General features: G+C 59.5%; 1 protein-coding gene across 3 annotated transcripts in view; it reads right to left on the bottom strand.

Annotated features, from left to right (window-relative positions):
• Nucleotides 1-1223: 1223 nt before the first annotated feature.
• The window catches only part of GRM4 (glutamate metabotropic receptor 4), a 118008-nt gene continuing 104838 nt past the window's right edge, over nt 1224-14393 (bottom strand). The window contains exons 10-11 of one of the 3 annotated variants that reach the window (XM_058554562.1): nt 7825-8071; nt 1916-2035 (exon numbers count right to left, since the gene is read on the bottom strand). In XM_058554562.1, the coding sequence (XP_058410545.1) occupies nt 1986-2035; nt 7825-8071 (297 nt within the window). In that variant the 3' untranslated portion in view covers nt 1916-1985. Of the gene's footprint in view, nt 2036-7824; nt 8072-14393 lie in introns of all 3 variants that reach the window. The other 2 variants (XM_058554564.1, XM_058554563.1) reach the window with 2 other exon arrangements.

Here is a 14393-nt window from a genome sequence, read left to right as displayed (position 1 = left end):
CAGGGAGAACGGATTTCCCAAGCACACGTGTGTGCGAGACCAGCCCTCCCCCGAGGAGTAAGATGGGCTCACCGCGGGGGCACTAACGTGTAGCACTAATGCCACAGGCTCACCTCTACACACACTCCCACACCAGGCCCTGCCTGGCCCCACCCAGGGTCCCTTCAGGCCCTCGGCCACCGTGCCCCACACCCCAGTCAGCTGGCTGTTGGGGGGGTGGGGGGGCCTGGGGGCGGGCGGGGACGGGGTAGGAAGGGGCGGCACAGGCCGCCTGGGCTCCAGCTGCTGCTGGTGGCCTCATTGTGTCACCGGCTCTATAATTTACCGCCACCCCCACCCCGGCAGGGCCCAGCCCCTAAGCTGCTCCCCACTCCCTATCTCCCCACCTGCCACGGAAGCCAGCTGCCATGAACACACACTCACACACTTGCTGCCGGCCGGGGACAGGCAGCCTCACGACGTGGGTGCAACATGGACTCACCCCCACTTGGGCCTAAACAGACAGACACTCACACAAGACAAGCATGCATATGGAGGTGCCAGAGGCACACAGACATGGGCCAAAACATACACACACACACCCCTGTGCTGTCCACCCGACCCACGTGGACGCACGCCACACACTGATCTCCAGGACAGACACGCATCATCTTAGCACTTGTGACCTGGAGACAGGACAGGTAGGAAAGGAAGGCTGTGGGTGCCGGAAGCCAGTTTCTCAAGAGGAGAATTTCCTGGCTGGACGGAGATGGGGGGGGTCCCAGGTGTGAGGGATATGAGCCAGAGGAGAGGCAAGGCAGAAATGGTAGCTTCCTTAGGGGCAGCAGGGCGGACAGAGACAGAACATCCTCCTTAGGGGACCACCAGAGGCTGATTTCTGGACTCTGCTGCAATGTTCTGGCGCCTCCCTACCCCAGGCCTCTCCATGCCCTTGGAGGAGCCTCCACCGCCCCCAAGTCTCCATCGGCCAGTTCCTCCTTCCCTCCAACTCCAGGCCCTCCAGCTGTGGGCTGAGCCTGGGGTCCCACTGCAGGACCCTCAGTGGATGTGGAGCCAGGGTGCAAAACCATGTGTTTATTTTTATTAGAAATGTTCTTGGTATAAAAACAATCATGCGCTACACATTGTCATCAGTAACCATCACCAGACACCCAGGCACTGAACTCCGTGTCATCGGCAGGAGGGGCAGGCGGGCAGGAAACACAGCAGACGGGCGGGGGCAGGCTGCGGGCCACGGGGACACACACAGAGGCCACCAGGAGGACGCAGCACTTTGCAACACACTTGAGATTTTTGTTTTGGCTTTTTTGTGTTTTGATTTTTTTTTTCCTTTTTTCTCTTTTGTGACATGTACGATTTGGTGAATTAGGAAAGGATGGCCGGGAAAGGGAGCAAAGGCTGGATGTAAGTGAAGGTGAGGAGGGGGCCGAGGACAGGAAGAAAAATGCACAAGAGGAGAGACCCAGGTGGAGCACAAGAGAAAAACGGGAGAGACCTGGAGATGGAGACTGAGGGGACGTGGAAGCAGAAAGAAGGCGACGCAGAAAAAGCAGAGAGTGCAGAGGGACAGAGACACACAGAGAAAAAAGGCGGTGACACAAAGAAATGAGAAAATAAAGATGAGGAGACAGACTGAGAGGTCACCAGTGGGGCAGGCAGAGACGGAGGGAGACAGAAAACCAGCACTTGGGCCCTCACACCCTGAGCCCCTGTGGTTTGGGGCTGGGAGGGGCCGTGGTCCAAGACGCGGGCTCCTGGGGTGGCGTGAAGCTACCCCGCCCCTCATCCTCCTCTGTCACCTGCCCGGCTTGCCCAGGCTGCCCAGCAGTGACCGCCGGGCTCTGCTGTCCTCAGCACCAAGCCACGTCCGTGGGCGCCCACGGGCAGGCAGGACATCAGCTGGGCCCCTGGGAGTGGCCCTGGCCTGACATGCCATCCACAAGGGCCTCGGTTCCTCCTCCTCCTGGTCGGCTCCGGCGGCCCAGCTAGATTGCATGGTTGGTGTAGCTGACGTAGGTCTGTTTGGTGGCCAGCGCTGGAAGGAGAGAGACCAGGGGTACCCAGGAGTCAGGGGCTGGCTTCTTTAAACGCCCTGCCCATGGCATCGAGAACTAAGCAGCCCACATCCCCCCCAGACTGTGGGCGGGCCCCGCCCAGCCCACCCCACTGCTTCCTGCGCTGTTCCCCCCCACTCCCCAACTCGGCCCAGCCTCCCGGCACCTCCTCCCCATCCCACACCTTTGCTCGGGCTGGGCTGCTGGCCTGGCGTGCCCTTCCCTCTCCACTTTGTCGCTCCAGATACGACCCCCACTTTGAGCACTCCCTCTCAACCCCTACCCGCTGTGAGGGTCTCCCCCCACCGGGCCCCTGCCACCTCCTGACCCCACCACACCTTAAGAGAATCATTGTTATCTGTGATATAATTATATAACCTTCAAGTTTTATCAAAGGGAAGTTTTTCAGAAGTTCAACACATTCTGGAGGAGCTCTTCATTCATGAAGAGTAGACGTGAAATACACTAGACTGGCAGTCCGGGGGAAGGGAGAGGCGGATGGGGCCAGAGAGAAACAGAGGGGCCTCGCCAAGACTAGAAACTCCTCTCCCCATGCCCAAGGGAAATGGAAGTCCTCCGGGCCCCTTCAGCTCTCCACACAGCTACCCTTCTCGTTTCTGGGTATCCCCCTCCCGCCTCAGCCTGAGCCTCCCTTATCTGCACCCATCATTCTGGCCTTCGCTCACCCACCACTGGGACCAGGGTTGCAGGTCTGGGTATCTCCCGTTTCCCGGCTACAGCCTCCCTGGGACCAGTCCCCCACCCACAGCTGGGTGACAGCATCAGCCCCCATGGGCAACATGAGTGTCCCACCCCCCCACCTCCAACCCACCAGGGTTCAGACCTCACAGCAGCCTAGTGAGGTCAGATTAGCGTCACCCCCATTTGAAAAATGAGGGACTGAGGTGATAGGAGCCCAGCCAGGTCCTTGGTTTTGTCTCTCCAGGGCCTGGGGGACAGCTCAGTGGAGAGTAATCAACAGCAGAACTGCTGCCTGAAGTGGAGGCTGGTCTGTTGGCGCAGAAAAAGGAGGCTGGATGGGAGAAAATCATGGTGCCGTTTGTCATAAAGCTGCCCTGACCCAGAGAAGGAGGCGCATCTGCCAGGTTGAGCCAGGGGCGCCTGGCCTGGAGAAGAGGCCATGAGGGGAGCAGTGTGGTGGGCTGCATGCTGTCCCCCTCAATCCTCTCTCCATTTCTGCTGGGCTCATAACTGCCAAGTTAAGGATTATATTTCCCGGGTTCCCTTGCAGCGAAGTGTGGCCCTGCGTGACGACATTCCTGCTAATGACATGTGAGGGGAAGGGCTGTGTGCAATTTCCATGTCATATTAATTAAAATAGATTGTTTCTCCTGTACTTCCTCTCTTTTGCCTTCCGTGGGCAGAAAAGACATGGAGGGCAACCAGCCTCAGCCATGAGGACAATGACAACCCCCTAGGAGCTGACGGAGCAACAAGATGGAAGGAACCCAGGTCCCTGCTTCTGCCCAGCCACTGGGCACTATTCTATCAGAGACAAATAAACATCTGCCTGATTTGAGCCACTCTGTTCTGGGGCCCCTCCGTCACAGCAGTGTAACCGGAAGCCCAGTAATACAGGCAGGATTGCTGTGTCCAACTCTCACGGGGTCCATCGAGCAAACTTGTTGGGGGTGGGGTGAGCAGAGGGACACACTGAGAGACCAGTGGGAAGACAGGAGGGTCAGTGCACAGTTGAGCTAAAGGAAGAACTTTCTCCTGGCCAGAGCTGAGCATGGAGTGGTAGCCTTATGTGGGAGCTGAGCTCCCTACCAGCAGAAAGATTCAAGCAGAAGATGAACAATTGCTTGGCTGGCAGTGGCAGGGAACTCTCAAGTTTTAGGTGCCACTGGCTCAGGTGCTAATGGAAGGAAATGGTGCCCACAACTTCCCAGAAGAGAATAAGAGCACAGCACCTTACAGTGTACAAACAAGTCCCACCTTCATCTCTAAAATGACCCATGTTGGGCCGGCCCCGTGGCTTAGCGGTTAAGTGCGCGTGCTCCGCTGCTGGCAGCCCGGGTTCGGATCCCAGGCGGGCACCGACGCACCAATTCTCCGGCCACGATGAGGCCGCATCCCACATACAGCAACTAGAAGGCTGTGCAACTATGACATACAACTATCTACTGGGGCTTTGGGGGGAAAAAAAATAAATAAAAATTAAAATGACCCATGTCCCTCCAGGGTGCTGGCTGACCACAAGGGCGGGTCAGCTTGATGGGGCAGCATCTAGGCGGGGCCGGACGGGGTGCACTTGGGGAAGGGAGCTGAGTGACTGGAGGCAGGGCCCCGGGGATGGCAGAGGTGCTGAAAGGGAGGTGAGGGGACACACTGATCAGCCCTGGAGACAGGAGCCCCAGACTCCCTCTGTGACCTCAGGCAGCTCCTTCCCTGCCCTGCTAGGCCTCAGTTTCCCCACCTGTAACACGAGAGGGGTGGTGTGGCCTTTTTTGCCTAGGCTTCTTCTCCTGAGGGGCTCCCCCAACCCCCACATCTCCACCCCACTCTGTCCCCCCTTCAGAAAAAGAGCCAGCAGCTGGCTCTGTGCGTCATGCACCCACAGGCCAGGCTGGGGAGAATCAGTTCCCCAGGGCTCCATCACCCCCGGAGTGAACTGATAAAATTGAGTTTCCAAACCTGTAAAGCCGTCAGCAACTCTGGCTCAGAGATGAAGGAAAACCTCAGCTGGCAGCGAAATCTCCACTAACTGCAGGGAAATGGACACCTGAGGGCAGTTGCGGGGCTCCGAGGGCCGGTGAGGGGATGAGAGAAGGTGGTGGGGAGGTGAGGGACAGCTGGTGAGGGACCCCTGGTGTCCCTCTAAGACCAAAGCTGTCTCCTCTAGAAAATCCAATCCGTGGGTTCCGGAACCGGGAAGCGCATTCAGCCCTCAGCTACAAGCCTGGGGCCCCAGAGCCCTTCAGCCGAGTCTCACTCTCACCACCTGGAAAACGGGAGCAGTGAGTCTGCCCGGGGCCCCAGGAGCTAACTGTGAGGCTCAAACGGAAGAGCTCTGGCCAGGAGTCAGGAGACTTGGGGTCCGGTCCTGCCCTCACAGTACAAGGGAGCTCAGCACCTGCCGTGCGCTCCTTCCGACAAACTGAACCTCTCAGAGCCTCAATTCCCTCATCCGTAAGATGGGGTGACAGTAAACCCTTGGCTGGCTCTCAGCCACAGGGTAGATGGAAATACTCGTTAAACCCTGCAAAATGGTGGGCAAAGGGGCTGAAATGACTGCAGTGGTGGGGACAGGATGGGGACAGCGACACTCCAGGGGCATCCTCAGTAGAGGAGCAAGGGACCAGGGCATGTGGGCGGAGGGCCCCAAACCCATCCCTTGCTGATGACAGGCCCTTGCTGCTGGTTTCCAGTCTCCGCGGCCTCAGATAACAATTAGCCGGGCAGCGGCAGGCATGAGCTGACAGCCCCCATTTGTCGCCCCCGTGTCTCAGCGCCCAATCTGCCTCCAGTTGGGCCCCTGAATTATTTATTCTGTTGTTTGTTTAAAGATACGTGGCCTACCAGTGACAGAGTGAAAAATGTCCCTGCCTCACAGGAATGACACCTCCCCATTCCTCCCACTCACACTCCCTCAGTCTGACTGTCTCCAGAATTAATCAGCTGGCTCCCGCCCGGCTCCTCCATAGTCCCTGTTGTCACCGAGCTGAGAGACGCTGGGGGCAAGGGACACTGGCCTCTGGCCCCCTCTGTGGGGGTCAGGGGGAGTGGGCAGCTCTCCTCCTTCCCCTGCAGGAAGCAGGGGGCTGGGGATGCTGCGTCTCCCCTCACCATGCCTCCACACCCCTGTCTGACAGGGGTGGGCCATTGTGGCCTGTCCCCAGGTGACCAGCCTGAGCAGAGGCAGAGGCAACAGTGTCAGTGAGGTGTCATTAGAGCTCTCTGTGGCCCCCTCTGGCCTGTGGCAGCACCATGAGTGTCAGCCTTCGGGGTCAGGGTGTCATCTCCAGTTAGACACTCGCCCACGGTCTAATGCCCCACTCGCTCTCACAAGCCCCGGAGCAGAGCTGGTTTGACAGACCCGCTCCTGCACCAGCAGAGTACAGCCTTGAGGGATGGGACACAGGAAAGTCAGGAGTGTGGGGCCAGAGCCCCAAGGTGGGGAGCCTGTACGAGGTGCTGCCCCCAGCCCAACACATCAGGGAGGGAAGGTCTCCTCTTTCTCCTGACCTCTTAGTGGATGACAAAGGGGCTCCTCGCAGGAGCCTGTGCTCTGGGCCTTCCTGCAGTCTAGCCTGTATCCCTCCTACTGCCATCGACAATGTTCACTCTGGCCCTTCCCCTAGTACTAGAGGGAAAAAGCAGAGTGCTAACTCCCAGGTCCCATCAGGATCTGAAACTCTCCTGGGGAAAGGGGCTCTTCTCCTCCTCACCCACCAATGGAAGCCCCGCAAGACTTTCAGAGAACGGGGGGCGGGGGGGGAGGGCAGGAGGAGCTACCATTTAAACCACTTGGGCACTTCCAGGGTGTCCAGGGAGGGATCCAAGGTCTTCAGTGATGGGGGTGACCACAGTGACCCTTTGATCTCTCCCCCACCTGGAGCAGCTGGACACAACATCCATGGAGGCCCACCCACAAGCGGAAGACTTCATGGCTCACCCCAGGGCAGAGGCCTCAGTCTATCCAAGGAGACATCAGGTAGTAGGGATACCCCAGCGGAGGTCAGATCTGGCCTTGCCACCTGCTGTTGGCTGTGTGACCTGGGTGAGTCCCTTGCCCTTCTGAACCTCCCCTTCCTCATCTGTGTTACTGCCTTTCAAGGCTGCTGTGAGGATGACAACTAGTACATGGTAGGTGTGGCACAGTTAGGGGTCAAGAGATGGTCACCACTAGTACTGGTTCCCCTGAGGTCTAACCTGTCTCTCACATGCCCTGCCCCTCTCTCCTCCTCTTGGTCTCTTCTCCTCACACAGAGGGCTGGCTCCATGGGGACCAGGGAAGTTGGTAAAGATGGTGGCCCTGCTCCCTTGGGTGCACATTCCTTACCCCACCCTGAGGGACCTGTCCGGCCCAGGCCTGGACCTTGGGCCTGCCCCTCAGATGCCGAGGTGCCTGCCTCCTTCCCTCCCCTGTCCCCGACCCCCTCAAAGCATGACCCTCTACTGCTGAGGTCTCCTTGGACTATCCCTTGGGGACACCTGCCACCTGAGAACTGTGGCCTCTGGAGGCCCTCTACCCCACCACACCTACTCACTTACCCGACCTGGGAGCCCATGTCCTAAGTCCCCATCTCTCAGCGCCCTGTTAGGGGGTGGCCAGGCTGGCATCAGATAGCAGCAGCTTCCAGGTTACCAAAGGGCCAGAGAGCAGAGGCCCTACAGACAACCCCTTCTCCCAGAGGGCACAGGCTCAGATGCGGGCGCCAGGGCAGAGACAGCCCAGGGTCTCCCGGCCACCTGCATGAACCAGGCCCCCCATGGCCTCACCCTAGGAGGGGAAGAGATCCCTGGAAGGGCATGGCTAGGGCGGGGTGGGGTGGGACCCCGCGGTTCTCTCCTGCCTAACCTGGTGCCTCAAGGGTCTCCTGGAGCTGCCTCTGGGCGGGCACTCACCCGCAGCCTCGAGGTTCTCCCAGTGCTCCCCAGGACCTGGCTAGGGGTGGCGCATAGCCAGTATCTAGGACGGGGGCCTGGGAGGGCCCAGCTGGAGGTGGGCGGGGCCGGGCGGGCCCAGTGGGGAGGTGGGCAGGGCCTGGGCGGGCCCAGCGGGAGGGGCGGGCCAGGCACTCACCCGGGGCCTCGAGGTTCTCGCAGAGCTCGGACTTGGCCTCGCCATTGGGCCGGAAGCCGCCCTTCTGCGTGAACTTGTTGGACATAGTGGCGGCGGTGACGACGGCTTTGAGGCTGCGCTTGCGCTTGGGCACGTTCTGCTCCGGGTGGAAGAGGATGATGTAGACCTTGGGCATGTAGAGCATCCCCAGGGACACCGAGGCACTCAGACTCACCGAGACCGTCAGCGTCGTTGTCTGGATGTACAGCTGGGAGTGGGCCGGGGGCGGGTCAGAGCAGGCTCCGCCCCCGCCGCGGGCCCTGACACCCCACCCCACCCCACACCCCCCGCCAAGAGACAGACACAGGAGGACAGACCCCGCCGCCCTGTGTCCCGCTGGCTTCCAGCAGAAGGGAGTCGTGATATAGAACTGGGGCTTTAGACCAGACAGCCCTCCACCAGGCCCCCCACTCAGTGACTGCCCCCCACATGCCACCCTGTGCAGAGCGGGCCGTTGGCACGGGAGCCACAGCGCCCAGCGCAATACGCGGTGGCAGCACAGTCAAGCTCATTTCATGCTCACTCGCCAGCACTAATGGTGACAGATGTTTAGCAAAATGCAAGTCCATTAATCTGGGTGTCGGATAATCCATTCTTCAATGGTGGGGCCTTCTGGGCAGGGCCTGACAATTCCCACCGCCCTGCCTAGGATCCCCTCCTCACCTCCTCCCTCCCTCCCCATCCGTCGGGTCTCAGCTGCCCCTCTGGCCGCCCTCAGCCAGGGTGGAGCCAGGGGAGACCCAGGCTGCGGCCCCCAGGTGCTCTGCCCCCTAAATCTGCTGTTTCTGGGTCCAGGTCCCCTCCCCTGGGGCCTGGCTGATGTGCCACCTCCTCCAGGAAGCTCTCCCTGACTCCCAGCTCTATCCAATCCCCACAGACCTCCCTCTTTCTCTGCACCCAGCCCAGTAGTGGAGGACACGGGTCTGGACTTGCTTCCTGAGGTCACAGGGGCCCTAGCTTCATCTGGTAGCCCCCTGGAAAGGAGGAGCCAGGTCTTCCCATTCTCATATGCTCCCCACCTCCTGCCTCTTTCCACAAATGCCTCATGCCCCGGATCTGAAGGCTTTCATTCCAGCCACCCTTCCCCAAGTTTTCCTACCTTCGGGACAGGGACTGGAGAAGCTCTAAGGTCTGAGAGGAGAGAGGTGTGTGACCCTGGGGAAGTCTTGTCCACTCTCTGGCCCTCAATTTTCTCATCAGTGCAATGGGATGACAGCACCTATCTCCCACAAACTGCGTGGCTGCCCAAGCACAGACTGTGAAGCCCCATGAAACTTGCACAGCACCGTGCATAAGGAGGCTGGGAGTTTGGAGAGGCTGTCTCACTGGCCACCATTCAGGAAAATGTCACAGGCCAGGGAAACAAGAGCCTGGTCCCCAGTGAGCACACACCCCTCTGAACACAGACAGTCATCCCCAGTCCTCACCCACGACCCACACTCTCACCCATGGGTACAGAGCTGCCTCCCAGCATGCAGACCGGGAAAGGCCATGAAAGGCCAGTGGGAGGGTGCTGGCCACCCCTGACCCCCTGAGATAGGGCTGGTGGCCAGGGGGGAAGGCAGGGGACACAGGCCGCAGAGTATCATAGCAGACCCTAGGAGAACAGAGGGGAGGTCTGGGCTAATTAAGAACAGGGTTGGGGGGCTTGCCCCATGGCCTAGTGGTTAAGTTCAGTGTGCTCCACTTCAGCATCCAGGGTTTGGTTCCGGGGCACAGACCTACACCACTCATCAGCAGCTATGTTGTGGCAGTGACCCACACACAAAATAGAGGACGGCTGGCACAGATGTTAGCTCAGGGTGAATCTTCCTCAGCAAAAAACAATGAACAGGCTTGTTCCTGGGTCTTCGCCACCAGACTAGGAGTTCCTGGGGACAGGGCTGTCTCCCTCATTAGATTGGGGTTCCCTGAGGGCAGAGGCTGTCTCTCCTTTCACACTGGGGGTTCTTGGGGATAGGGGTCGTGTTTCCAGGTCAGACATCTATCTTAGGCCCTGACCCCTGTCTTGTTGATGGGGGGTGCCATTGGGCCCACATGGAGCTGGTGGGATGGGGATAGAGGCTCCTCTCTCTGGGCAGAGTGAGCCCTGCAGTGGACACAGCCCTGTGTTAGGGGCCAGGGGCCCGAGTTCCAGATTCCACTCTGCCCTGACCACTGTGGGATGCTGGGCCCCTCCACTAACAAAGGCAGAGTCGGCCCCATGAGCATGTGCACTTGGTTTAATGTCCTGCTGCTGACGTCTTGAATCCTGAATAATTTTGAACAAGGAGCCTTCGTTTCCATTTCGCACTGGGCCCTGAAAACTACGGGGCCAGCCCTGAGCACAGGCACGAGCACAGTCCTTGGTGTTCTGTTCTATTTTGGTTTTCAGCCTAGGAGTCCTTCTGCAAACAAAATACAAGGAGGGGTGTAAATAGATCAAATCTGAGCAAAGCTGCCCCCATGTGCTGGGGCCCCTCCCTCTCAGCACGAGCCCTGGGGGCTCCTCTAGCCATCCCCAGGCTGGGGGGGCCAGCCCTGTGCAAGCAGAAGTGGGGCTGTGCACCCAATCCCTCTCCTTGCCCCAGGGTCTGGAGTTCTCACCCCACCACTGGCTCAGGCATTGTTCTGGAGCCCCCATGTAAAGATGCATGTCGTCACCGGGATGCGGTAGCCTGCTGATCCTACAGGAGACACAGTGGTCCCCTAGAAGCTCTAGGACCCAGCAGGCACCCCTACAGGGATGGGGCTCAGGCCCGAATGCGGGTCTTAAAGGCAGGCAGAGTGAGAGGCAGCTTTCAAGATGTCACCTCGCCTTGTCTCCCATCCCCCCATCTCCCAGCCTGGAGGTGCCTGACCCACCACCATTGCGGCTCCTCTCTTCAGTCCGGCCCTTGCTACACTCCTGTCCTCTGCGAGGAATCCTCATTAGCCTCACGAGCCACTGCTCTCCAAAGCAAAGGAAGTGTCAGGGCTGGGTTTGATGGGGGAGGACAGAGGTCACCTTGGGGGGCAGCAAAGGGAACAGAAAGGAGCTGCTGTGGAGGCAGGTGATGAATTTCCAGGTTTTGTGCTAGGCCTGGTGGGTTCAAGGTGAGAGGGCCCGTGGTGGGGGCACCAAGTAGTTCTGCCTGCTCTGTGCTTCTGCTCAGGCTGAGCATGGTGGGACTGAGATCCTCCGACTCTGCATAAACCAGACAAATGAACTTGCCCACAACCTGGCTGGCCTCTGCGGCCTCATCCCACCCAAGCCTGGCTGCCTAGTAACCCCACGCGGCGGGGAATCTGCACTTCGGACGGCTCAGGGTGATGCCACGGGGCTGCGGTGGTGAGTCCCGGAAATCCTGGCTCACACTGGGAACCCATCCACCTGCTCACAGAGCGGCACAGACAGCTTCACTCTGCACCAGCGCCTGCACCCTGGGGGATGGTGCAGCTGAGCACGTGGAAGTGCGTGTGCACACACACCTGGGCACACATGCATGCCCGCAGATACACACCTATGTACATGTGCATATCTGCATTCACACACACCTGAACTCACTTACACCTGACTCAGACACACATGAGCTCACCCACACACCCCTTCCCGCACCTGTGGACACACACATGCATACACCTGGATGCATTCACTCATATGAACACACATGCATCTGCACACACCTGCACTTACACTGCTGGGCACACACACCTAATCTGCACACCCAAACACACACCAGCAGGCATGAACCCCTCGGCACATACACCTGCCCATCCCCACTCGATGTGCACACATACACACACTGCCCATTCACTGCTGAACACGCACAGAAAGGCACACACACACTGTACACACGCACTTCTGGACACATCCGACAACTCCCCACAACAGCCCTACCCCACTCCATTCACACACACACACACCCGGCAGCCACGCCTGCAGCTTCCACCAGAGCATTCTGTAGCTGTGACATGACACAGCACAGAGACAGCCCCAGGGTCACCTGCGACTGTAAGAAGCCTGGTGGTCTGAGCAGGCAGGGCCCTCAGAGCTCATCTCCTCCACCCCTCCTCACTCAGAAGCCCAGAGGGGAGAGGGGCATAACCCACGTTCCACACCATCAGGGGCAGAGCTGGGTCTTATCGCCACATGCTGGTGTGAGGCCAGCCTGCTGTGTGACCCTGGGCAAGTCCTTGCCCCTCTCTGGGCCTCAGAAGAGACCTCAGAGGCTCCTTTTCATAATCAGTGCTGAGGGGAGCCTCCTAAAAAGGGAGAAATCAGAGGCAGCTGGGGTTGCCTGAGAGATGGGGGTGGCTGAAAGGGTGGGCTTGGCCCCAGCGCCTCAGGTTGGAGGGTCTGACACCCCGGGATGGCAGGGACCCACTGGGAAGCAGTGTGCTGGCAGGCAGCCGGAGGAAATTACGGGAAGGCAGAGCAAGGGGCCCACCCACCAGGCTGCGTGTACCTTTACTCCCTGAGGAGGCGTGGGAAGGGGCCTCCTGGTATCGTGGAGGGTAACTTCTCAAGCTGCCAGCTTCCTGGAGTGTGGGGCAGCCTCCCCTGCCGGCTTCGTGGGCGCCCGGGGCCCTGGAGGTGTGGGGGCCTCTGCCTGCACCTGCCCTCAGCAGGGAGGGCCTCCGCAGGCCTGGTGGGGGCTGGGGACCCGGCTCACAGTGCCAGCTGTGCGCTGTGGCTGCTCAGGTGCACGGGGTGGCCTGCAGCCGGGCCCGATCTCAGACCTCAGGGCACTCACTGTCAGCCTCAAGATCTGCTTCTTGGAACTCCCTGCCCACAGGGCCACCACTGAAGACAGGCCACAGGCCTCCATTCAGAGTGGAGGGCACACCTCCTGCCCGTGAGGAGCTGTTGGAGAAGAGGTGGGCACCTACCAAGGAAGCCCAGGGCAGGGGAGGTGTCTCACACCTGCAGGGGGCAGTGTGGGCTGGGGTGGGGGCTCCTGAGTTAGACAGAGCAGAGTCAAGTCCAGCCATGCCATCTACTGGCTGTGTGACCTCAGACAAGTCACTTTACCTCTCTGTGCCTCCATGTCCCCATCTGTAAATAGGGATGGTGATATCTACCCTCTCCCACTGCTGTGGGGCCTGCTGGCCATCAGGTAAAGTGTCTGGCACATGACAAGCATCCCATCTGTGGGGGCTGTGGCCACAGCCTCACTGAAGCCAAGCATCCCTCGGAGCTCGCACTCGGGCTCACGGCTTTCAATGCCATCCACGGGCTGACGACTCCCCCAGTTACATCTCCAGCACAGCCCTCACCCCTGAACTCCAGACTCACAGTTCTTCCCCTCTACTGTCTTCCCCACCTGAGCACAGACACTTCTTCCTTCCAATCCTCACACCGAAACCCACAGAGTCACCCTGACTCTCCTCTGTGTTTCTCACTCCACGCACAATCCATCAGAAATCTGCCGGCCCCACTCCAGACACAGCAGAATCCCCTCCTCACCACTCCTGCTGCCAGCAGCCTCCTGTGGGATAGTTACGGTGACTCCGCACTGCCATCCTGCCCCGGCTCACCCTCCTGGGGCTCCACCTGGCAGCCAGAGGGACCCTTTTAAACCTACATCACAGGACGTCCCTCACGGTTCAGACCCCTGCAGTGGCCCCCTTCTCACCCTCGGTAAAAGCCAGCATGCTTCCCACAGCCCCTGGGTCCTACGCCACCTGCCCTGTCACCTCTCTGACCTCGTCCCCACTACCCTCCTCCAGACCCCTCAGCTCCAGCCTCCTTACAGAGGGTGAACTGCTTTACACCCTCGTGTTGTGATTGTTACAACGCGTGTAAGGACTTCAGGGGAAGGATCATGGCCCCAATCTACTGATGAAAAAACTGAGGCCGAGAGCCAGCCTGCTTGCTCAGGATCCCACAGGTAGACACGAAGCTCGGACCAGGAGCTGGGTTCCTCCGTCTCCACAATCCTCCCCGTCTCTGGCCTCTGTTTTCAGCGACTCCTAATCCTTCAAGATAACCCCACCACCACCACCAAGCACCCAGGCAGCACTGGGGCTGGGATGTGGGCAGAGTCACAGGGCCTTGTGGGTATGTCCAGACCCTCAGGCCAGGCCCACAGGATGTCCTGACAGAGCAGGCAGAAGGCGGCCCCTGTGCAGCCCCAGCTGTGCAGGGAAGAGCCCTCAGCTGACACGGCCAGGCCCCAGGCCCCTGGGCTTCGGGGTGGCTTGGGGCCAGGGAGAAAGGGAGCAAGTGCCCGATACATCTGCCACCGCAGGGACCCATGGGGATCCTGTGAGGGCAGAGAGAGGGGCGGACAGAGGAAGGAGAGAGGTCTGGACAGACGGGAAGATGGGCTGAGTAGCAAGAGAGATAAGGGCAATGAGAGTCTAGAAAAGAATGAAGCGTGAAAGAGCGTGCAGCATCCTAGGCTGACGGAGAGGAGAGAGGGAGGAGGGAGATGAGACAGAGAGAGAGAGAAAAGGGAGAGAAGGCAAGAAAAGAGAAAGGGAGGGAGAGCAGAGAAAGCTCAGAACGTGGAGAAAAACTCGAGACAGAGAGAGAGGGCTGAAAGGCGGCATTTCCGGAGCAGGGT

This window comes from Diceros bicornis, chromosome 14 (assembly GCF_020826845.1).
Source record: "Diceros bicornis minor isolate mBicDic1 chromosome 14, mDicBic1.mat.cur, whole genome shotgun sequence".
Lineage (NCBI taxonomy): Eukaryota > Metazoa > Chordata > Mammalia > Perissodactyla > Rhinocerotidae > Diceros > Diceros bicornis.
This window is presented reverse-complemented; position numbering and strand designations above follow the sequence as displayed.